The sequence below is a fragment of the Neurospora crassa genome, linkage group IV, assembly GCF_000182925.2.
Source record: "Neurospora crassa OR74A linkage group IV, whole genome shotgun sequence".
NCBI classification, from domain to species: Eukaryota; Fungi; Ascomycota; class Sordariomycetes; order Sordariales; family Sordariaceae; genus Neurospora; species Neurospora crassa.
This window is the reverse complement of record NC_026504.1, coordinates 593,869-616,859: the sequence shown is the minus strand read 5'-3', so window position 1 is coordinate 616,859 and position 22,991 is coordinate 593,869. Positions and strand designations below refer to the sequence as shown.

The window sequence follows — 22,991 nt, the reverse complement described above, 5'->3', positions numbered from 1 at the left end:
CAGTCCCCCTCTCACTCAAAAGTCCCCCTCCTCTTCCCCCCCGCCTTCCCACCCCCCTTAATCGGTTTAAAAAACCCATACAACCCTTCATTCTTCGTCTCCTGATCTTTTGTCCTCAGATGCCCACACTTTTTTCTTATCTGGTTATCACACTCCCCCACCATTTTTTTGTCGCCTTCATTCGTCTTTCTACACGCCTTCCACGCCGCCTCGCACATTAATCCGGGAACGGTATAATGAAACAGTTCCATCTTGGGCCTGAGGTTATCCTTGTTGCAGATACATTCGTATTGTAGCGTCTTGTATGAACAGGCGTTGACTTTAACGCCAAGGAGGTCGGTGTCGGTGCCGGGCATGCCGGTGCCGCAGATGGAGACGCAGGTGGAGGAGTGGGAGTCGCACCAGTCGGATTTTTGGGCGTCCGGAACGGCGGAGGCGGGGAGGGTGGGGGAGAAGTCGTAGCTTTGAATACACAAGGGGAGGAGGAGGAGAGGGAGAAGAGAGAGGAGGGGGAACATGGTGTGATTAGGGAGGGGAGTTGAGGTGCTGTGTTGTTGTTGTTGCTTTATGTGTGTGGAGTTGGTTGGTTGGTTGGTTGGTTGGTTGGTTCGCTGATGTGGCTTCCTCAAGGTGTAGCTGTAGTTGGTCTCTCAAGCTTGGAGGGCGGAAGGACAGGGCACTTAGGAATGCTGGGCTTCGAGTGGAGACTAAAAGGGTTGTGAATAGGAACCTGAATAAGAGATGGCAAGCTTTATATACCTCACCATGGTACATTCTCATTCACTCCTAGACACACGGGTCTACATATGCCTGCTGATGTTGAAAAAAGGGGGGAACGTGCCGTGGTCTTTGTTTACTTTGACATGGCGGGTTCACCCGCTTCTCTGTTTCATATGAGCCGCTTGTTCCCGTGGACTCGTGGTTGAGGAACAATGAAACGCCAAGGGGTCGAGTTATTTGTGTCTAGAGAAGACACGGGTAGAACAATTGTAGTCAGAACGGGAAGAAGCTCGGGGACAAAGGCTTGCTTGACATTGTGTGAGCCGAGAGCTGCACTCCACGCACCTCTAACTTCCTAACTGCAAATGTTGAAGACCAAGTACTTTCTTCGGTTTACATCCTTATGAAACCAAATAAGTTGTGCGTAATTTGAGGCCTTCACGGAAAAGAGACGGGGAACAGTATATTCAAACAAAAGAAATGCCATTGCGAAAAGTCCAGAATCATCTTTCCCAAGCACCTACCTGGTAAGGAACCACAACTCGCTACCGCATGGGACGACGACAGCCATATGCGAGTGGTAGATTTACCTTCAACATCGGCTTAGCATCCTCCAGCAACTGATCCATATTCTGTAGCAACCTTCCAGCTTCATGTTCATCTAGCTTGTCGATGCTCGTATGAGCAACCGCTCGGCGCAGCATCTGGTATGTTGCCAAACTCCGCTTAGCTCGTTCAGAGTTCCAGCCGTCTATCAAGCGTGTCATGTTGAGAGTGTCTTCCGTTATTCGAGTCCAGTCATTTGGTCCGGTTATGAAGCGTGAGGTTCGTTGCTTGAAGCTTTCATACTCGCTTATGATACTATTCGCGGCGTATGTGTTATCCTCAACGAGTTCCGTGGCCTTTTCCAGGATGGAATGGCTTCCCCCGGCGTCTTCCACCTTAGCACCAAACTTGAGAAGCATTTCGACAGCTTGGGGATTGAGTGACATGACCGCAAGGAAGAGAGGCCTGTTGCCCTGGTGGTCCGTAGCCTCAGTATCCGCACCGCTCTCAAGTAGCAGCCTTACTAGCTTAACAAGCCCCTTCTCAGCGGCATTATGTAGGGGCGTTTTTCCGTCATAATTTTGTGCATCCAAGTGAAGGCATTTATCAATCAGCGTCTTTGCTAGGGATACCGCTGCAACCTCATCTTCATTGTAGTACAAGATCATGTGAAGGGCTGACTCGCCCTGGCCATCTTGTAGGTTGGGATCCGCACCTTTCTCAATGAGGAGCTTAGCCAAAGCCCACCTTCTCGTACTGACCGCTTGCATGAGAGCGGTTTCTCCGTATTTATTAGCCATATCGAGACGAGCTCCTTTCTCAATCAGCACCGTGGCGAATTCGATGCCATCGTTCTCCCACTCCCAGACATGCATGTACTCCATCAGAGCGGTATTACCGGCAAAGTCGATGGCATTGACATCCATACCCCTGTCAGCTAACATCTTCCCAATCTCGGCGTTTCTGCGTCCCACCGCAACGTGTAGCAAGGTTCGCCCGTAGTCTGCATCCAAAAAATCAACAGAGGCCCCGTAGTTGAGTAATATGGCAACACACTCGGAATGCTTAGCATCCACTGCTTCATATAGTGGAGTTCGTCCATCCCAACCAACATCCACTCTCGCGCCCGCTGCTATCAAAAGCTGCATAACATTGCGGTGTCCGTGTCTGGCGGCGAGAGCTAAAGGTGTTGTCTCCAATGCGTTGTAGCCCGTATTGATTTCTTCAGCTCTAATTTCACGCAGAAGGTGTTGGACGAGGCCAGTGCACCCCAAAACCACAGCAACATGGAAAGTTCTAGAGAAACAATTTGCAGAATATGCTCCCGTCTCAAAATAAAAGGTAGGCGCCCAGATGAGAAAATATTTTGAGCCAGGCTTACAAAGGCCCATCGCTGTTGTCGTGATGTCGAAATCATCATCCAAGTCACCGTTGCGCAGATGATAGGCCCAAAACTTTCTCGAATAAAGCAGGAAAGGATATTCCCTTTCAAGGAGGGAATGGTCGGAAATGCGATGAACAATGTCAGAATCCAAAATGGAAATATACTGCACGCAAATTCGGGCAAGTTCCCCATGGGCCTGGTTCTCCCTGATCGAGGCGCGCCATGACTCTGGCGCTGTGGAGAGTTCCGTTTTGGCGTGCAAGAACTCTCTCGCAGTTTGATGCAGGAAGTACACTTTGCGCTGGTGAATCGAGACAAATAGTCCACATATTGTTCTCAGACGTTTTGAAAAATCTTCCTCATCTTCCAGGTCTAGTTCTTTGACAGATTTTATGTGAGGCTCCATGTTGACGACAATCTGCATCTCGGAGAGAGTCAGAGGGCGTTGGGCAGCGAGCATGACACACAACACTCGTCGCAATATTGTACGTAGGACACCCCGGGCCCGATTGAGAATCCGTTCATATGCATCCTCGACTGTCCGAGGAAGTTTCTCCATGGCAGTCTTAAATCCTTGAGGCGTCCGCTTCAGAGCATCACTTGTGACGAGGGTCTCCAAATGGTCAAAGACAAGATAAACCCAGAGATAGGTTCGATGCTTTGTCTTGTTAAGTTCCGCCCAAAGGGTATCCCTGAGTTGATTTTTGAGTCCATACTTGTGTACGAATTGCTCGACGCGAACTTGAATAACATGATTGATCTCAGTGCTGATTTGGTCTGATTGGTCTTCCTTTTCACCCGGGATCAGAACGCGCGGAAATCGTTGCAGCATGTCACCATACTTGAAAGAGGAAATCACATCCCCATACGGGCGAGATGTAAGGAGAAACTTGACAGGGTTTTCTCCCGCTTGAATGAGGTTGTGTACCAACAGTTTGAACTCGTCGGGCTCGCATTCATCAAGAGCATCAAGCAATATGATGATGGTGCCCGCTCTTTCATCTTGCGTTGCGTCCTTGAAGACCCGCCATAATGAGGATGTCGTTCCGATTAGGCCGTCTCCATTGCGAACATGTTCTTCGAGAGCATGCTTGATCAATTCTGGCTTTTGGCCAAAAAGCTGATGCAGAAGAGCACAAAGGGCCTGCTTGACTGTGCTTTGGTCCCCATCCTTGAAAAAGAAGTAACAAACAGTTGCAGTCGGGCACCGTTGTGGCAGATACTGGTCAATCAAGTATTTGGACAAGACGGACTTCCCGCATCCCGGGTCTGCTGTGATCAAAAGTGGGCCTGATTTACGCTCCAGCCAGTCTTGGAAATTCTCGTGCTCGACGGCCCAGACACAAGTTCCTTGGACCCGTTCTTCGACACGACTTTTGTACCATTCATAGGTGACATCTCTCTGGCTGTTTGTAAGACGGAAAAGGCGTAGGCACTTCTTCTCTTTTTCCTCGAGCTTATCCTCAGTGTCCTTGCGAACAAGATGCTGAACGTCTTGCAGAGCTTGGAGGACCTTGGCGTTGGACTCCAAGTATTTGTCACTGTTTTGCTTGAGAAGGTCGGAAGTGAGTGTCTGGTGCACATTGTGGTATTGCTGTAGGTCCTGATGGAGAAGGCGCTCTTGATCCTTGATAGCGGTAATCAGTTGATCCCATACGTTGGATGAAACATCTTGGACGAAGCGTGCAAAACCACCCTGGTAATATCGGAGAACAGTGCGGACCTGGAACTCGAGCAAGTGCTGATAAAGAGTGATGAATTCATCTTGAACACTCTCAGTCCAGATCATGGTGTTGGCAAGCTGACGCTCAAGCGTAGTCCAGAAGGCGATGCAGGATGTGACGTATGAGAAACCATTCCTCTGGGCTTCGTCGGCAATGGCAGGTTGGGTGAGGAGGGGCAGAACAAGGCACACGCCAGCCCACGCCAGGGAAGCCTCCGGGGAGGCCTTGACAGCCTCGCTGATGAAGTTCTGAAGCGCCAGCATCAACTTGCCAGCCTTGTCGACTGATGATCTTGCCAAGCTTTTCTGTTGGGCCTGCGTTAATGCGTCCTCGATGGCCCGGTCGAGTACTGCCTTGAACGTGGGTGTCTGGCCCAGGAGTGATTTCGAATGCGCTTCCGCTGGCTCAACCGTACTTCCTAGAATTGACATCATGTATATCAGCATGTTGATTTGGCAGGGCACAGAACGCTCATGCTCACCTGACATTTTGGGCGCGAACGCTTGAAGAACTCGTCCTTCGTATTCGGCAATCAAGCCAGATTTGGCGGCATCGTTGGATGATCGAAGCGCGTCATATGCGCGGTCCCATAGAGTTTCAGGCGTGCTTGTGATAGTGATGTCTTCACTGACGGCCGTGTACTCCTCAGATAGGCTGCTGGGGGCAACCGAGTTGCAGGGGGAGTGTTCAGTCGGTTCAGAATTAGTCCATCCCATGAACTTATGGAAAGATTTGCGAAATCCGAAGTGGTGCTTCCGTTCGGCCTGAGGGCCGCCTTTGTCGCGCCTCCGGTGGAAATTGGTAAAAGACATTGCGGATACTGGTGGGTTGTGCTGCTTTTCCAAGTACCTATTGTCGCCAAGATACTTGGTGTGGTGGTGATGGGAGAGGGCACAAATTCAAGCTCGGTGAAAAAAAGACTGCTCTGCAAACTTGGGGGTTGGGCGATGAGCGGGAGGAAAACTTATGCCCAACCCCCAATCAAGCAAGATAGTATCGCGGTTTCATTGGTAGAAGTATATGTGAAATAGATCATGTGTTGTAAGGTACACTGGACCAGTCAGATACCGTTTCTGCATAAGCCGGGGGGGGAGGTTATCGCGATTCCAGACCCACAGACACAAGTGCTGTACCGTGGCGATGCCAACCTTTCGAATGAAGGGAATTATTTGACCATGGTATTTCTGGTAGACGATCGCGAATCATGGAAAGCCGGGAGTCCATGTCGAAGATGGGTGGAAAATGGAGAAGATGGAGACGGGAACAAGTGAAGATGGAACTGGAACGGGCCGCAATGTGGATGATGGATGGTCTCCTCCAGAGCGGGAAAGGGAACTGCGAAGGTTCGGGTTGCGGGGACCGGGGGAGGACTTGGGTTGGTTTCGAAGCAGATCCACTTTTGTGTCCATTTTGACCAATAGATAGAGTTTTCCTGGCTACAATCTGCACGTGCAGGCTTCCGCCCCGTTGGGCATGTGGGGTTCGGGTGTTTACAGCGTCTTGTTCCCCTGGGCCAATGATTTGTACAGGAATCAACGCCTTTAATTTTCAGAGCTTTCAGTGTCTCTGGTCATTGAGACTGCCACGTCAAACACTGCACTCCTCCAGATCCTTCCATTTCCACTCTGTCTTCCTTCGCTTCTTCCCCTTCCATGGATCCGCTGGAGAAAAGGTCGGCAGTCCCGTCAGCTCCTCCAAAATGCGCCTCGTCCCAGTGCCCGTCCTTGGCCGAGGCAACCTAAATGGAAAGCTTCCATCCAGCTCTCATCCCACATGGAAATTGGAGGGAAATCCCAAGTTGTTAATTGATCAAACGTTAGTATGAATTTGACACGTCAATCCATGTGAGGCTTCATCTCCAGACTCCAGACTCCAGACCGTCGTCATCAGCCCATCAACGAAACAACCGCGACTTGTCCCTGCGTCGCCGATCCGTTCCTGCTGCCGCTTGCCTCTGCCTGATGCATGAGAAATTGGAAATATGCCAATCGCCGTCCATTGATGCTCAGCGTCCGCATCAACCAACCACCCCGGGCCCTGTCCCTAAGAGCCACTCGGCCCACTGCCCTACAGCCGCTTATCCACCCAATCCACTCCAAAGTTCATCACCGACAGACACACTTGAGCCACGTCGGTCATGTTCAAAACTTTTCAACATTTCTAGACTCTACACCTCAGCAACTTTACATCACCACTCTGTTGACCATACAATACACAGACACTTGCCCAAGCTGGATACTCCCCAGAAGGAAGCGCTCCGTGGTTTCCTCCGGTCCATGTCGACGACAACCACCGAAACCACGGCTCCGCCAACCATCACCGCTTCCGCCGCCGGTACCACCACCATCAACACCAGCAGCACCAACACCACCACCAACCTTGCTGGAAGCCCGCTATCACCAACAACAACCATGGCTTCCCCTTCCTCCCCCTCCTCGGCGAACATGGACCCCACTCAAGCCGTCGATGGTCTCGTCCGGGCCATGCGCGACCTGACAGCCGACAGCAACTACAAGCTGGTCGCCGACGTCTTCGGTCAGTTCATTGTGCTCAAGGAAAAGAACGAGCGGCTGTCCATTTCCCACCGTGAGGTCCTCGACGAGTACCACCGCTACCGCTCCGAACTGGACGACTGGAAGAAGCGCCTCGACAAGGAAAAGGAAGGGCTCGAGGACGTGATCCAGTCCAAAGTGCAAGAGGTCCTGCACCTCCATGCCATGCGCGCCAAATTGCAAGGGGATTTGGAGGACAGTGCCAAGAGGGCCGCCATGGCTGCCGAGAATGCCGAACGTGAGCTGGTGAGGCTAAAGGAGGACAAGGAGAAAGAGTTGGATGAGTTGAAGAAGGACAAGGAACGAGAGCTGGCGGCGCTTAAAGAAGACAAGGAGAAGGAGTTGGCCGCGTTAAAGGAGGATCAAGAGCAGCAGTTGACCAAGCTTCGGGAGGACCAGGCATATGAACTTGCCAAACTCAGGGACGACATGGGGACCGAGTTGAGTGACATGAAATCTCTACGCGGGATGCAGATTTCAGACCTCGAAGCAGCCAAGGCCGCTCTCGAAAAGTCAAAGGAAGAGCTTGAGAAAGCTGCTGCCCAAGCTGCCGAAGCCGCCGCCGAGGAGATTGCCGCACTGTCCAACGCCAAGACCCTTCTCGAGGCATGGAAAGCGCAAGCCGAAGCCGACCTCGCATCGCTGCAGGAATCCAAGACCAGTTTGGAGACCGACAAGACGAAGAACGAGGCCGAGATCGTCTCCCTCAAAGAGATTGTCGCCACGCTGGAGGCTCAGTTCAAGGCAATCGATGACGCCCTAACAGCCACCAAAGTCGAGTTTGAGTCCCTCAAGGCCACCGAAGCTGAGAAGACAACTGAGATTGAGAGTTTGAAGGCATCGCTCAAGGCCGCTGAGGAGGAGGTCGTCTCTCTCAAGCAGACATTGGCCGAGAAGACTGCAGAGATCGAGGCCCTGCACAGTAAACTCAAAGCCGAGACCATTCGTGCGGACACGGCCGTTGCCCGGTCCGCAGACCTTCAGAACCGACTTGACGAGACAGAAGACAGCCTGCAAACAGCCGAGGAGAAGCTGGATATTCTGGCGTCGTATCAGATCAAGCTTCATACCGACAGTGAGGACGTTTAGTAAGTTTTCTACTTTTCTGACTTCTCCCCTTTCTTTCCATCGTGTCTCTTCTCCCTTTCCTTTACTTTTCCTCACTCTTTCAAAGGAAGTAGTGGGATCCTTTTCACCTGCTAACCCGTGCTTAGCGTCGACATCCTCGACAAAATATGGACCTCCATCGTCACCCTCGTCGAATCCACCTTCCGCCCCTCCCTTCCCGAGCCCATCCTCTCTGATCCCTCCTGCTGGGCCAACCTTCGCAACTCGCCCTACCTCAAACACGCCACTCAACTCCAAATCCCCTTGCCGCAATCCAACTCCCCAGCCGCCAAGGGCATGCGCATCTCCGCCGTGCTCGCCGTCCTCTCCCGCGCTTTACACCGCCACCTTTTCCGACCCGTCTACCTCCTCGACGACGACGACGAGAACCTCGTCAAGTTCCTCCGCGTCTTGGAAGACGAAAACCCCGCGCGAGAACTCCATCTCCGATCAACCCTCCTAGCCACCATGCCCGAGCGCCAAATCGAGCAGGGCGCAAGGCGAGTAAAGACGGTAGTAAGGGAAGTCTCCTGGCTCGTACAACACCTCTTGTCCGCCCTTGCCTTTGAGTCCTTCGTCTCCGGCCTCGAACAAGCGTGCAAGCTCGCCTGCGAGCAATGGATGCGGATCCAACTAGCCTCAATGAAAATCGAGCCTTACTTCGGACCGCCATACGACGACTTTGACTGGCAAGTTCTGGACCTGCCGGAATTTGTCTCCTCCAGCTCGCACCAACAGCGTCCCTTCTCGGTAACGCTCACAGACGGCGGCGACGGCGACGACGGCGCTTCCACAATCGGAGCCGGCGCCCCGTTATCTACACCCGGACCAGACTCCAACAGCAAGGGGCATAACCTCGCCCATTCTCACTCGCACTCCCATCTGCATAACCACCACGAAGATCCTCAGAACTCAGATACCCCGCAAGAAGAAGAGATAGATCCAGATGATATCCTCCTGGTAGTCTGGCCATCCATGTGCTCCGTCGAAGACGGCGATATCATGAGTATCACGCAAGGATTGGTAATTTCCAAAGAACAAGCGCGGCCCGCGCTGGAAGAAGTCCGTCGGTCCAAATCCCAGGGCGGGAGCGGGTTGAATCGCGATGGGAGTTTGAATTCGAATAATGGAGCGCCTGGGATGCCGATGAGACCGGGGTCGACTACGAGGAGGGGGGGCGCGGCGAGGGGGATGAGTATTGCGGCGGAGGATAGAAGGAGGGGGGAGAGTCGGAGTCCGGGTACGAGTAAGAGGAAGAGTTTCTTTGGGATGGGTGGGGGGGATAAGGGAGAGAAAGGGGAGGGGGGTAAGGGGGAGGGGGGTGGGGAGGATTAAGTGGTGATGATGGAAAGAGAAGAGAGAGAGAGAGGAGAGAGGAGAGAGGGGTCGGTAATGAGCGGATGGAGTCATGATTGATGGATCTAATGATTGGAAACATACCTGGAATATGTACATGAAGGGAATATGATGTGATGACGGATAGAGGTACAAACGACTTGGGATATGGGAGATAATGGGGTATGTACTAGCATAACTACCTCTACCTACATGAAATCACGATATCATGAACTTGCTTGGCGTTGGGTTCTCTTCACTTGGGTTATGGACTTGTCTTGCCTTGACTGTGGTAGGTGAACAGTACGAGCACAACGATTTGAAGCGTACCATGTGTAGGTTGTGTTTAAAGTCCGTCAGTTGGGCTTTTAATGTTGCATCCCGCTTGGAGGGTCATTTTCCTACCTGGAAGCTGGATACCTCTATGGATGAGGAGATTTGATAGAGGTGATCATTGACTTAGTTCCTCAGAGGTAGGTAGTCTTGCACAACACCTACATGTACTCTTACAAAGGTATATCGCAATGCCGGACTTCATACCTCTACCTACCAAGGTAGATACCAACCCACCAATCATTCTTCCGTCATCAAGTAGAGGTAGAGATACCTGCGCGGCACGAAAAACTCGTATCCCCGAGCATACCTAGGTTCGCTAAGTAGGTAGAGGCAGGTATCGAGGTCGTTGATGTCGTGCAGCCACGCAACCATGCAAGCCACATCAAAGTGTGGCGCTGACGTGAGAAGGTCACCTATGATCCTATACCGTAGGTGTGTTCCCGTGAGTGTCCCTGTGGGTGTTCCTGTGAGTGTTCCCGTGAGTGTCCCCGTGAGTGTCCCCGTGAGTCTTCCCGTGAGCATAACTCAAAGAGTCAGACTTGGTTTTAACCCCCCCCCCCCCCCCCCCCCTCCCCCCCCCTTTCCCTCCCCCTCCCTCTTTCCCTCCCTAGGTAGGTACTTCGTGTTTCCTTGGTCGGCACCAACCTACTTGCTGCTCGCTGGTCGCTGAACCTTCTTGTTTCTTTTTTTTTTTTTTTTTTTTTTTCAAAGGCTGTGGTTCTTGCGCATTGCAGGGGAAGTTCATTCATCTCGTCCTCGCATGCAATGGCCTCTAGTAGACAACGAATTATCGATATAACAGTAATCAGGGTGTTCCATTGTTACAACTTTTGTTCAACTGCTCGTTCCAACTCTGCTTGTTCTTCTTCCCAACAGCAGTGATCGGCATATCTCGCAGATTAGAGACCAGGTCCAGCTCCAGTTCCAGGTCTATGTATATGAAACAGCACCTAAGAAGGTACCTAGATAACCGTTGTCTGCCGCTTGTGATCCTACTTACCTCTAGGTTACACAACGGGTAGTCGCAGTGACCACCCAGAGGTAATTGTTTGGATCAATGTAACACACCCTACCTTACCTAGAGGTAGTTACCTAGCGTAGGCAGGCTGTACCTGCCCGTTTCAAGCCGTGTGACGATCGGGACTTTTGGTACCACGACGCCCCCTCCGCGGCTCCGCCTTGACGAGAATAACGCCAGGCTGCTACCATAATATGAAACTGTGGGGAACGGGAGTCAAGTTGTTGCACTGGGGTCTGGGGGAGCGAGCGGGCAGTGCAGACGGGATGGCACCATTGGTACTACCTTGACCCCAAGCTGAAAGACTGGAATGGCGATGTTCCCTCCACCAGGGGGCTTCGATAGAAAGGCTTAAAGAGTGAAGAAAAGACTGCAAGGAACTGAGGAAGGCGGGAATGGGATAAGATGGGGTAGCTGAGCATTGGAGGGGGGGGGGGGGGGGGGTTCACATTGGGCGACGCAGTGAGAAAAGGGAATCAAGATGAGAGTTGGAAAATGAAATATGGTGTAGGTACAGATCTGATGAAGGGATCCGAAGGAAACGTACTTGGTGAACGCTCACTTGGGAGATGAAACTTGCATACCTTAGGCACCACTTTACTCACCACATCATTTGAACTTGACATCTCTCGTGTTAAAACATTTTCGAACTTGGCTTACTAAGTAGTCGCACTTGCGGCATACTTGACTTGCACATCCGGGTCAGGTCAGGCACAAAGAACCAACGCCTCACACCTGCCGCTGGCCGACCGTTTATCACCGTCCCATCCACCACTGACTGCGATCGAGACATTTCCAGCATAAACTGAGAAGCCTGTATCGTTCGAGTTGCATTGCTGAGCCTCCCACAGCTCTCCTCTGTATATCTCCTTTGCTCAACATTTAGGTACCCTCGCCAAGCAGTCGCCGTCCACATTGTAATCAATATATACATTCGCTTTCCCATCTGGATGCAGTGGAACATCATAATCGCCGATTAGCATACTTGGCCAGGCAACGTCAGCGCACCAGCACTGAACGAACTATACCTGAGGGAGTTAGAGGAGCGTCGAAATTGCGACACTATCGCGGCTTCTGCAGGTTGGTTGCTTTGAAGCAGGGCATGAAGTGACTCCTGCCTCCCCTCTTCTCATACGTTCGAGCGTTACATTCATCAAGATCACTGCAGGTACTCTAACGTATTTTGAGAAGGTGACGATACCATTCGGATGGCACTAGAGGCCCTGACATCAATGCTTTCACCGTCGCAATATAAAGTAGTATCACTAGCTACAGTACCCTAGGTAGGTAGGTACCTCTAGTGCTCACATCTGCACAAAAGGACAAGGAGGCCCGCCCGAAGGAACTAACGAACAATGTTTGTCGAGAAAAAATGAGGAAGCCAATCGGCGTGATGCGGAAGTATTGTAAAGAACGAATCATGTGTTTATGCGGCGCGGTTTGTCGGCATTGGCACTTGCCTGTCGAGAGGACCTGAACTGAATATCAGGTTCCTGATGCCTTTTTGGAAGTTTGGGGCGGTTGAATTTCGATCAACGCGGTGTGTCTCTGTCGAAGAAGCGAAGAAAAATCGTGACTAACTGACATCAACCCTCTGCGTTGTCTTCTCGTAATTGCTTCGGAGGCTTTGAGGATGTAATTCGTGGGGGTCGAACACTTCTACGGCCATTGAATCAGGTGCCGAGTACTCGTCTCTTTGTGCGCCGCTGCGTGCTTCGGTAGCTGGTGGGGGCCAATGGCGAAGTCGAATTGTTTCCGTCGTGGGATTTGCTTTGTACAACCAGTCTAGGCTCGTAAAACGCCGGCATCAATGGGGTGGTTACGGGTTTCTTCGAAGGATCCAAGTGGCGAGTATCTTGGGGTCGAGGGTCGAATCCTATGAAAATATAAACATCAGTCGAGAGGTTATTGACGACGAATTGCAAGCCATCGAAGAAAACGGCAGACATTCCAGAGCATTGGATTCCATGCCATGATATCCATGCCGACCATGTCACAACATTGGAAACAAAATCCCGTTATCAATCACACAGCTTCTGATACCGTCCAGTAATCAACGTTCGCACTGCTCTTCTTGGCTCTTCTTGTCAGTTCGACGTTTTGGTGAGGGGCAAGACAGTCCTAATCCCTGTCGCCAATCGCCAAGGGTTCGGTTCTTGACTGCCCTTTTCAAGCGTTGTCTAGGCCTGTCCATTTGGCCGCCTTCCTCCCGTTCGGTCCAGACAGCTTGGCTCGCCGCCATAGCCCAGCTTTCCAGAAACGGTCGGGTTGTAACGAGGAACGTGCGAGGAGACCCTTCAGGCCTTGGTGGGCGGCCTACCGACGGATTGACAGATGCTATGCTGCACAATGTGACTGTACATACATACATACATCCTCCTTGTTGTAATGGAGTGTCGATCTTGACAGCTGGGTCGGGCAGATCTTCGGGGTCCCGAGTTCTGTGTCAGTCGTGATGATGCTGTCGAGTTGGAGAGGTGGTACGGCGTTGACATATGAATCCTTTGATCCAATTTTATCCAAGACTGTTTGTCGAGGGGAAGTCGGTTCGTGATACGGCTCCTGTGCTGGTGTGTAACCCATCGTGGGGAATCTAGCAGAGGGGACGTCGGAGGTCAGCAAATGTTGGCTAGGTACACTAGGTAGCATCCGGGGAGGTATGATTTGCGGCAAGGAACCTACAGGAGGAATGTTCCTGTCGTCCAACATTCCCGTGCCGGAAATCTCGAAAACAACCCGCGGCCGATTTATTGTTGGGTAGGTACGAACCAGGTTTCCATGTTGAAAAGTGTGGATGGGTGGCATGCCGGGTGGTGTGGTGCAGGTCGGGTGCCCCTGCGTGACGGAAAAGGGTTACCTCTAGAGAGGCGGAGAGTGAGGCGGGAGGTCTTTGGTGCACTAACAGCTGCTAACAATTTCGTGGCGGAGTTGGTTGCACATGGGACCGCTGTTTTTCGCTTAAGCTTGTTCTGGACCCGCTTGGCTCCCCGCATTCCACTTCTTCACAGGGGGCAGCTCACTTCCTCACCTCAACTTTGGGTTTGTTAGTAGTGTAAGAGCACTACCAGGTAGCTTGCGGAGGAGCAGGGGTTGTTTGCTAGGGACCTGCACAAGTGCCCAAGAGGCCGGCCATCCGAACTGGGAAAGTGGAAGCTCTCTCTTCTTTGTCAGTCTGAGCTCTCCGTCCTGGGACCTCTTAAACTCGAGCATTTCCCCCCTCCATCCGTGGGTTTGCATAGTGCCTTACCTACCACTCCACTCCATCACTGCGACACCATCTGTCCGTCATTCTTTGCTCTGCTTACATCCGTCGTCAGTCAGCAGAGTTCCTGTCAGCTTCCAGTACCTACTTTTGTCTGACAGGCCGCCGCTGTTCTTTGCCCTCGTCCTCTGTCACTCTGGTCATCCACCAGGAGCTCTCCCAGAATCATCACCTCGACAAGCTACAGTCTTGAAAGCCGTGCTTACCTACGCACCTACCTGAAGCAAACAACCACACTATCAAATAATCCGTCACCAAATCAACACCATCCACAATAAAAAAAACCATGGGCTGCCTACGCCTCTTCCGCCGTCTCAGCCGGCGCTCCTCCCAAGAAGATGACGCTCTCCTCAACTCGCAACATCGCCGCGGTCCGCGCCCCTACCGCGATCACGAGCACAAGCCCAAACACAAACACACTCCCTCGGAAGACTCATCCTTCTCCACCGACTTTGTTGAAGAAGAAAAGGCGTCGTACAACAGGGGCAGATCGCGGACCAGCCACGGCTGTGCCGCCGTTCCCGTCATCCGCCCCAACGTCAACCCCGCTCGCTCAGCTTACGCGACGCCCGAGGTCTACCGGTATGGAGGCGCGGGGCCCAGAGAAGATGACAGGGCACCGAGGAGACCTGCGAATGCGGAAGAGAAGGAGATGGGGGTGAACGATGCCGAGGAGCAGGAGAGGATGGATTTTTTGCAGATGATGTGATGTGATGTCATCACGATTCTGCGGATTGAGATTCTTTTTTGCTTCTGTAACATTTTCTTTGTATCACGACATTTTATGATCTGGTTTGGCCTGGGAACACAAGGGCTGGGATGGGCTTGGGGAGTTCACGGCTGCGGCGTTTGGGGCGCATATCAAAAGGGCATTATCATCATGGCCGATTATGATCTGGGTCTGTCTGGCTTGTTGGTTTGGGAGTTTACATTTCATGTTACCTCCATGTTACGATTACTACTACACCTGCTAGAGAGGTACCTTGTTATCGCCGATTTGCAAAAGCGACGGCGGGATATAGATGAGAAAGACTGGGAGATTTGTTGATTCATCGAGTTCACGACAGCTTCCACATTTTCTCTATTTACACTGTCATGAGTTTCCATTACTAAACTCTGTCTCGCGTACCTGAAATTCGCGATAATTCAGTTGCATGTCTCACCTTGTTTGAATTTCTTTAGTGCATTGAATGATCTCTCGGCGGCACAGGCAACATGATGAAACCAGCGTAAACACTGTGACCTAGAACATCACTAACACACAACACAGCCCCACTTGCATTGCGCATCGATTGGGTTGCTTTGCATCCAAGACATGAGAGCTACAACGAGTCAACGACCAATTTCCCTCATTCCAGTCGCCAAATGACACATTTTGTCCTTCACAACCAGTTTCATCATGGCGGGACATTACTATGCATGCCTCTTCAGCTTGAATTGATGAAATTGTTATTACTGCGTCATTCATGAAGTTTTTTTTTTGACGTTTTCAGCATGGAAGAAGCCGCATGCAGCATTGGCGTCATTGGGCACGCATATCTTGCCTCCCCGGCCAGCAATATCGCCGATTGGAATCAAATTTCATCAACATCGACGTCATGGGCCGAGTCAGGGGAAAAAAAGCCGGGTGGGCGCGACCACTGCATCCATCCATTCCCGGCCAACAACGAAGCCTCAGAGCGCCGAACGTCAAAGCAAGCCACAAAAGCCTCGCCCGAAGTGTCGAAGACACTGACTGGCCCAATATTTTGGGACTTATTCATTGAGTGACTCGACTCGACTCGACTCGACTCGATATCAATTGCATTGCCACGCTGGCATACAAGTAAACCGGCATCAAATTGGACTGGCTGGCTGGCTGGCTGACACCGACAGCGATGAAAAAGATGCGATGAACTTGTGCCTGCCAACGAAACGAAACGAAACGAACGAACGATTGGTGTCCAGTCAGTCCCTTGGCAGCACGAGTCATTGCAGGGAATAACCTCTAATCGTCACAGGCATCATGTCGTGCAAAAAGAAAAGATATGAACGCTTATCAGGGTTTATTGCTTATCATCGCCCAGTGCTGAAAGCAGCGAAAGAGGAAAAAAAACTTTATCGTCCAGCCCGACTCGATAGTGGCAAAAAACAGAAGAAAAAAACGCGTGGCTTTTCTCTTGGGAACTGTACTTACCCAAGGTACTAGTACGCCTCAGCACGGCAGTTGATGATGGGAGGCTCCATTGTCCCGGCCGGCCGTGACGGGATCAGCGGGCGGGCTGGCGGGCGGGCGATCAATCAATTAATTCAATCAACACCACAATCACACCGGGTAGGCAGGGATTCCCGTCCTTCAGCTCTTCGATTCCTCCTCCCACCGAACTGCAGAGAGGTAAACATTCCATGTTACACTAACAACATCCATCACCCGTGATGCTGCAGCAATCTCCAAACCTCTTCACGTGCCCAACCCTCGGGGAATCTAATTTTCTCAACCTAACCGCTTCTTCCCCTTTTCGGCCTCCTTTTAAGCTTTCGCTTAGTTTTTAATGCTCATGTGTTCAGGGAAGACATTACCATTCTTCAGCGGTTTGGCTAGGGGATGTTTGCCGAATGGTTTAGCGAACAGTTAGGTCTGGCCTAGGCCAAGTAGAGCCCTGCAGTTTGCGGGGACCCTTGGTGGTGACCTTGGGCCAGCGGGTCAGGGGTGGGCCTGGCAATGGAAGTCTGGATTGGTCCATTTCTGCCGCCATTTGTTGTTGGTTTGTTTGTTGGTTGTGATGGTGTGCATCGATGCATGCATTCACTTCCCATGCAATGTTTCAATTGAGACACTGACAATGAAGCTCAAAAGCGACGGACCTAACTACAAACAACAACATCTGCTTATGCGCCCGGCTACCACCCCCCAGCCTCCGTCCCTGATCACCGACATCGACCCCGACCCCGTCACCGACCCCGACCCCGAACCCCGAACCCACACCCTAACTGACGGCTTTCGCGGCCCGGCGCCTTGGCAATGAGCGGGAAGCTAAAAGGTAAAAACTCCGGATTATGAGTTTCGATGGGGAATTCTCCCATCAAGGCGGAGACCATGGCATGAGTTTGGAGTTGATCGGTGAGATCGGTGAGAGGAATTGTCTCCAGTCGTCGCGCCTGTTTAGAGGTACTTATTCATGCTCATGCTACCGACCAGGTCCAGGACCAGGGGCAGGCCGGGGGACATTCAGCCGCCGCCTGCTGCCCGCCCATCCATGGCTACCGTTTTGCGGGAAGGGCTCAATGGCATGCGCCATCATCAAAACTTTTTGGTGAACACACCGAAGAACAACGGTAGTAAACCGTTGGATTGGAATCCCATGTTGAAATGCCGGGAATTCCCCATCCACTACCTACGTACACTAACAACACCACCAAGGGGGAAAATCCGCAGCGCTAACGACGCTAACAACGCTAACCATGGCTACCTACCCCTAGGACATTCACAATTATGCAGCTATGCTGCTACCTCTACCTCACCGATTACCACCATCATGCCATCATGCCATTGTTTTCATTCCTTCCATCTGCATTCCATACACCGTCCACTTTATTCCTGAGCAAGGAGATAAGATCAGGTACGGTATGCACGGCAGGGGAGGGGAAGAAAGGGGTAGGACTTGGCATCAACAACAACTGAACCAGCCAGACCCCGGTAATGAACACTAGGTACACTACCGGCCGGCGGGCATAAGAAAACGGTCAACATTTATCACCGAGACCACACAGCACCACAACACCATGGCAACCAGCAACCACCAACCTGAGTGACACGGACCGGGACAGACCACTTACTCCACCAGATTCACGGCTCCACGAACTCCAACCCTCATGACTCCACGACCTAACCCCACGGACTCCACGAATTCTTAACAGTTAAGACTAACTGGTGAACTCCATTCAATCTCCACTTAGGTAGGTTCGTTCCCATTCAGGGGCTTCCCAACTCCAAAGGAACTCCCCAAGGAGCCACCTAGTGTAGAACAAAGTCCACAAACTCCGCGAATTCATCAAGCATCAAGCATCAAGCATCAAACATCAACCTTGTACTGTACTGTACCACAGCAGCAGACCAAGAGCCATGTGAACCGTTTGATCATGTTTATGTTAGTAGTACTAATGGGAGGTAGGTGACGACACTTCCACTTCCAGAATCCCGAGTCCCGGGACATCCAAAGCGGGATCAGTGACCTTCAAATTTGAAGTGTAGAGGTAAAGACGGCTGCGTACAGATTATTAAAGCGTCTTACACAAAGCAACAGCGAGGATATGACGGACTGACCCAGCTCACTGCTAAGCTGCAAAGATGCACATGCGTTCCCGTTGTGATGAAAATCCATCAAACTTTTGGAGATATGCAGGCTTGGAAGTATCAGTCTGGTATACTTTCACTCAACTGAAGAAGTTGTGGTAGGTCACGGGGAGCGACTGCTGTGTTACGTTCACCAAGAGGATTTTGTCCCCTTTATCCTCCGACCCAATGAATGGAACCTCAACGTACTACAAGGTTTTATCACTCTGCATACATCTCCTGAGAAGCAACAATATGTCATCTTTATCATCATCATCTGCTACCTTTCATAGCGCTCCCGCATGGTACCTACCTACTACCTAGGCAAAGTCAAGTCTACCGAGCTTTTCACATCCTCCCGTCTTCTTCGCTTCGGATTTCCGTCTTCTCCGGCTTGACTCAGGGCTACGCATTGTTTTATTCTTGGTCAAGAATTTATATTATTACTGTTCAACAGACAAGCCTGGCGAGATCTGTCTTCACAATAGTGCCTCGAGGTCATATCATGGACCGATGAAAACATCCTCTTGCCTTGTATCTGTGTGCTTTCAAGGACTCATCAGGACTGAGCCAAGAAATGATACCAGTCCAACGATTGAGAGCCGTCATCGTCAAGATTTGCGAGGAGCTCACACACAATCCGGCACAGCTTACTTCTAGCAAACACCACACGGATTAGTGCCATCACAGACAGTCGCCAAGTGAGAAACACATGACATGGTCATCACACGCATCATGAGGCACAACGAAAGTATCCAAACGATTAAATGTCAAACTATGCTGCCACTATACTACCACTCCAAAGCCCATATCCAAAGTCCATGTCCAAGGCCATCCAACTCTATGCCATGCCACCGCCGAAACCGTCTTTCCCATGCAAAACCACAACGCCATCAATGCAACCACGCTATGCCCTCTGTCCAAAACATTCATCCAAAGCCCCTAACCAACGCTGCTGTCCAAAGCACACATCTGAAGCACTTGTCCACCCAAATCTCCAACCAAATCCTCAACCAAATGTCCAGCCATATGTTCAACCCAATATCCAAAACGCATATCCAAAGCACCTCTCGACAGAAGATCCCCAGTCAAATGACCAACCCAAATTCTCAACCAACTGTTCAACCCGAATTCTCAACCAAATGACCAACCCAAATCTTCAACCAAATAACCAGACCACCTATCCAAAAAGAGACAAATGGGGTGTCCGAGCCCTGAAGCACCTTGTACGCCCCTTGTCTTGAAGGTACTTCAGGGCCCGGACAGCGGACATTCCGTCGTCCGCACCCCCGCTACATTACTCAGACAAATTCACCCACCGCTTGGGGAGCAGCGAAGAAACCATTCTACCGCCCGCAAAGCAAACCACGAAAACCAAACGCATGTCCAACACCACCACCACCACCACCACCACCACTTCCACGCCCACCACACACACACACCCCCATGCTTCTCCTCTTCCTCCTCGCCCTCCCCCCTCGAACTTCTCCTCCCCCTTCCTCCCTCGAACTTCTCTTCCTCCTCTCCCCTTGCCCTCCCCCTCGAACTTCTCCTCCTCCGCCATGCATATTCCACAATTCCGCATTCTGAATCATGCCCCCTCCCCCCTCGAACTTCTCCTCCCCCTCTCCCCTTTCCCTCCCCCTCGAACTTCTCCCCCTCCCCCCTCTTCTCCCTTCTTCCAATTCTTAACAATCTTGTCGGCCCCCACCCCGTCCACCAACCATATTCCACAATTCCGCATCGTGGATCGCGCCCCCTCTTCCTCTTGCACGCCATACACCGGCCATCCCAATCAAGTGGGCACCCCAATGTCGCCGGGACGACAATCACACGGGCAACGCCCCTGGACCGGCAAACACAACCACCACAACACAACATCTAAACGCCCACCTCCGGTCCCAAGCCCAGCCTGCGGTCGCTGCCCGCAGACTCCCAAGTTGATTGGAGAGCTGCTTGGGGGGCCTTAAGCTCGCAGGCTGGGCGACCACAATCACAAGTTGAGTGTGATGTGGTCAAGATGGGTCGGATCAGTGTCGACAGATGAAGTCAAGACACCGAAACTGGCATGGGTGCCTGGTGGACCGGAGTCACAGCCGTCGCGGTCCCAAGCCCAGCTCGCAGAGGCTGCCCACTTGCTGACCCCCTGATGAAAGGGGCCAGAAGTTTCGGGCCTTGAGCTTGCGGCTGGGCAGAGGAGGAATGCTGAGTAGATTCCTCAGGGGTTGTCTGCGAAATCCACGGGTTGGGATGAGGCCCTGGTGGACCGGACGGCTGTTGGGTAGGCTGTTGATGCGGGGTGCGGTTGTTGTTGTGGTGCTTGTGTCCACGGATGGTGAACATGGTGGTCTCTGGAAATGACCACGGTAGGCAGTTTAACGTCATGCCCAGGACGTGGCTCTCGAAGACGGTGGGGATAACAGATGTGATGTGATGAGCTAGTGTCTGATGGAAGAGAGACTTGCGGCTGGTTGTAACTCTTGAAAACGACCCTCATATTCTGTCTCCTCCGCTCCTCCTTCCGCAAGTCCACGGCAGTCTGGCATGATGTGGGTTGAACCAGTGGCTGGGAAGGCTTTTGCCGCATACAGAAGCGCTCTAGGATGGTTCAAGGCCGAGAAGGCTGGGGCTTGTGAATGATTTCAGCCCACTTTCCGTGGTTCACTTAGAGAGGGGGTGTGCCACCGAAGCGCGAGCGCCTCTGTGAAGAAGATGAAGACGAAGCGATGCCAAGTCTGTCAAATTGCACACCTGTGGGTTGTTGAACTTGAACTGAAAGAAGACTGAGGACTCCATCTGGCTCATTGGAAAGGTGTGATGATTGTTTTTTCTTGACCGATGATGGGATGGAGATGATGTTCATGGTCGGAACCATGAGCAGTGATATGTTGGTGCTGTGGGTGCTGCTGAGGCGGCTGCTATGGTGGATGTACAGCTGGTTCTTGATGACTTGCAAGTTGTGGCATTGCCAGGAGATGCCAAGACATGGAGCTGAGAGAGCAAGTCCACGTCCAGTCTTGTGTTGTGTGAAATGTGCGAAGGCTCAGTTCGGTGAGCAAGAGTGATGAAGGCCGGCGGGTGAACGTAAACTGATCAAGGCTGAGAACAGAAAGATGACCGACGAACGGCCTTGAACTCGCGCAGTGATTCAAGGGACAGCAGCGATGTTCAATGTGCCCCGACACGGCTGGAGTGATTGTTCTGTGTCATAGGTTAGTGGTGGTAGACACAAGGTGAAATGATCGAGTATGCCATACCTGGTGCCTTGTACTTCCCAGGGCTGATGGAACCGATGCTCATGTCGTTGACCGGTAGCTGTACATCTCGAGCTGTTAGCAGACTGAAGTCATGTAGAGCGCAAGGGAAAAAAAATGTAAGTGTGTTCCGCTCAGAATGCCATGCGGTCCCAGTGAAGTGACAAGGGAGGGGGTAAAAAGCAAGACATAGCGCGTTATTTGCGCAAAAAAGAAAACTTGGAGTGACAGTTTGGAGAGATGTCGAGTGTAGTGACGGCATGGTGAAGTCAGGATAAGGGAAAGGCACTGTGGGAAGGCCGAAGCCCCGCGATGGCAAGGTGTATCTTCATGCCTTCCAAACGCTAGCTTCACGAGCTAGGTAGGTTTGAGGCCATGAGAACCGCCGAGATTTGTACTCGGTAACGGTTGAGTGCCATCATCATAGCGGAAATAGATGTGCGTCGGTGAAAGAAGAGATGGTCAACTTACTATTGATGACAGTGAAGCCGATGATTTGTGGGTGGCCTTGCTGTGACTTGAGAGCCAGTGAAGACGGAGCCGAGAAGCTTGAGTAAGAAGAAACTTGTCGTGGGAAGAAAGTTGAATGGAGGAAGAAGTTGAAGGAGGAAAAGAGAGGAGGGGAGGGGGGTTCTTATAGCCCTCTGAGAGGACCACTTGCCCCACAACGCGAAAGAGAAACCGTCTGTTGAGCCACATCGTTGTGCGTCAGGGGAAAGAAGGCGAAACGACGAAGATGGGACGAGAAAGCAAGCCACAAATGTTCTCAACTCTGCGTTGTAAATGTGAACTGCGAGAAGAAGAATCGTCCCGAGAGTTGAGGGGTTCTTGGGGCGGGGAGATTTGGTGGAAGGCACAGCATTATAGCCGACTGGGACACGCACAAAACTCTCCGACCCACAGGCAGGACCGGCAGAGGAGCTCTGTTGAGCCGAGATTTAAGATTGCGAAGCAGACGAGCTACGTCACTCGGACAAGACGAGGCAAGAGGCTATCGAGGTTCTTGACCTATCAAGACCAATCAACTGTCGATGAGTCAATAGCCCTGAGGCGTTATCAGGCAATCACGGTGGAGGAAGCAGGCTGGGCACTGGTACTTTGGTCACGTACTGCAGTCCAGACTCCCATCGTTCGATCTTTTTGACTTCCAGACGGCATAGAATACGTCACACGAGCCTCTCAATAGCATCGAGATGGAGACCATGCAGATAATGCCATCCCATTCGTCGAATCAGAGCTCAGGAAGAGATGAGTGAGTCGATGGAAGGAGCTCGACAATAGAAGAAGAACAGTTCATCCCGTTATTTTCTTCCCCACCCCTCCTCATGACCAAACGGGTGACTTCTGCTGAGTACCCCACCGGTATGGGTTGGGAAGGCGCATATTCCAGGCCGCTTCGAGTCTGCGAGGCTGGCAAGGTGTTCTTGAGTTCTGGGATGGA

General features: G+C 51.8%; 6 protein-coding genes across 7 annotated transcripts; 3 read left to right on the top strand and 3 right to left on the bottom strand.

The window, feature by feature from the left end:
• Positions 1 to 11: 11 nt before the first annotated feature.
• Positions 12 to 518, bottom strand: NCU04882 (hypothetical protein; the record flags this gene model as incomplete). Its single annotated transcript, XM_952830.1, has 1 exon — positions 12 to 518. The coding sequence occupies one exon, from the start codon at positions 516 to 518 to the stop codon at positions 12 to 14; it is 507 nt and encodes a 168-aa protein (XP_957923.1).
• A 493-nt stretch (positions 519 to 1,011) lies between these two features.
• NCU04881 (hypothetical protein) lies at positions 1,012 to 5,558 on the bottom strand. The gene is made up of 3 exons (XM_952829.2): positions 4,856 to 5,558; positions 2,815 to 4,792; positions 1,012 to 2,562 (listed from the first exon to the last, which is right to left on the bottom strand). Exons 1-3 carry the CDS (start codon positions 5,184 to 5,186, stop codon positions 1,266 to 1,268), a joined length of 3,606 nt encoding a protein of 1,201 aa, XP_957922.2. The 5' UTR covers positions 5,187 to 5,558; the 3' UTR covers positions 1,012 to 1,265.
• Positions 5,559 to 6,073: 515 nt separating this feature from the next.
• Positions 6,074 to 9,810, top strand: NCU10836 (the record flags this gene model as incomplete). Of its 2 annotated transcripts, XM_011396035.1 has the most annotated exons (4): positions 6,074 to 6,189; positions 6,593 to 8,014; positions 8,141 to 9,279; positions 9,665 to 9,810. In XM_011396035.1, the coding sequence occupies 4 exons, from the start codon at positions 6,074 to 6,076 to the stop codon at positions 9,808 to 9,810; spliced, it is 2,823 nt and encodes a 940-aa protein (XP_011394337.1). The 2 variants fall into 2 exon arrangements, with proteins under 2 accessions (XP_011394337.1, XP_011394338.1); XM_011396036.1 differs by lacking the exon at positions 6,074 to 6,189 and having other exon boundaries at positions 6,507 to 8,014.
• Positions 9,811 to 13,916: 4,106 nt separating this feature from the next.
• On the top strand, positions 13,917 to 15,099 carry NCU04880 (hypothetical protein). Its single transcript, XM_952784.3, has one exon. It carries the CDS (start codon positions 14,271 to 14,273, stop codon positions 14,691 to 14,693), a length of 423 nt encoding a protein of 140 aa, XP_957877.1. The 5' UTR covers positions 13,917 to 14,270; the 3' UTR covers positions 14,694 to 15,099.
• Positions 15,100 to 19,049: 3,950 nt separating this feature from the next.
• NCU16738 (hypothetical protein) lies at positions 19,050 to 19,704 on the top strand. Its single transcript, XM_011396057.1, has one exon. The coding sequence runs from the start codon at positions 19,064 to 19,066 to the stop codon at positions 19,538 to 19,540; it is 477 nt and encodes a 158-aa protein (XP_011394359.1). The 5' UTR covers positions 19,050 to 19,063; the 3' UTR covers positions 19,541 to 19,704.
• A 256-nt stretch (positions 19,705 to 19,960) lies between these two features.
• On the bottom strand, positions 19,961 to 20,639 carry NCU04879 (hypothetical protein; the record flags this gene model as incomplete). The annotated part of the gene is made up of 1 exon (XM_952768.2): positions 19,961 to 20,639. The coding sequence occupies one exon, from the start codon at positions 20,637 to 20,639 to the stop codon at positions 20,346 to 20,348; it is 294 nt and encodes a 97-aa protein (XP_957861.1). The 3' UTR covers positions 19,961 to 20,345.
• Between the last annotated feature and the right edge of the window lie 2,352 nt (positions 20,640 to 22,991).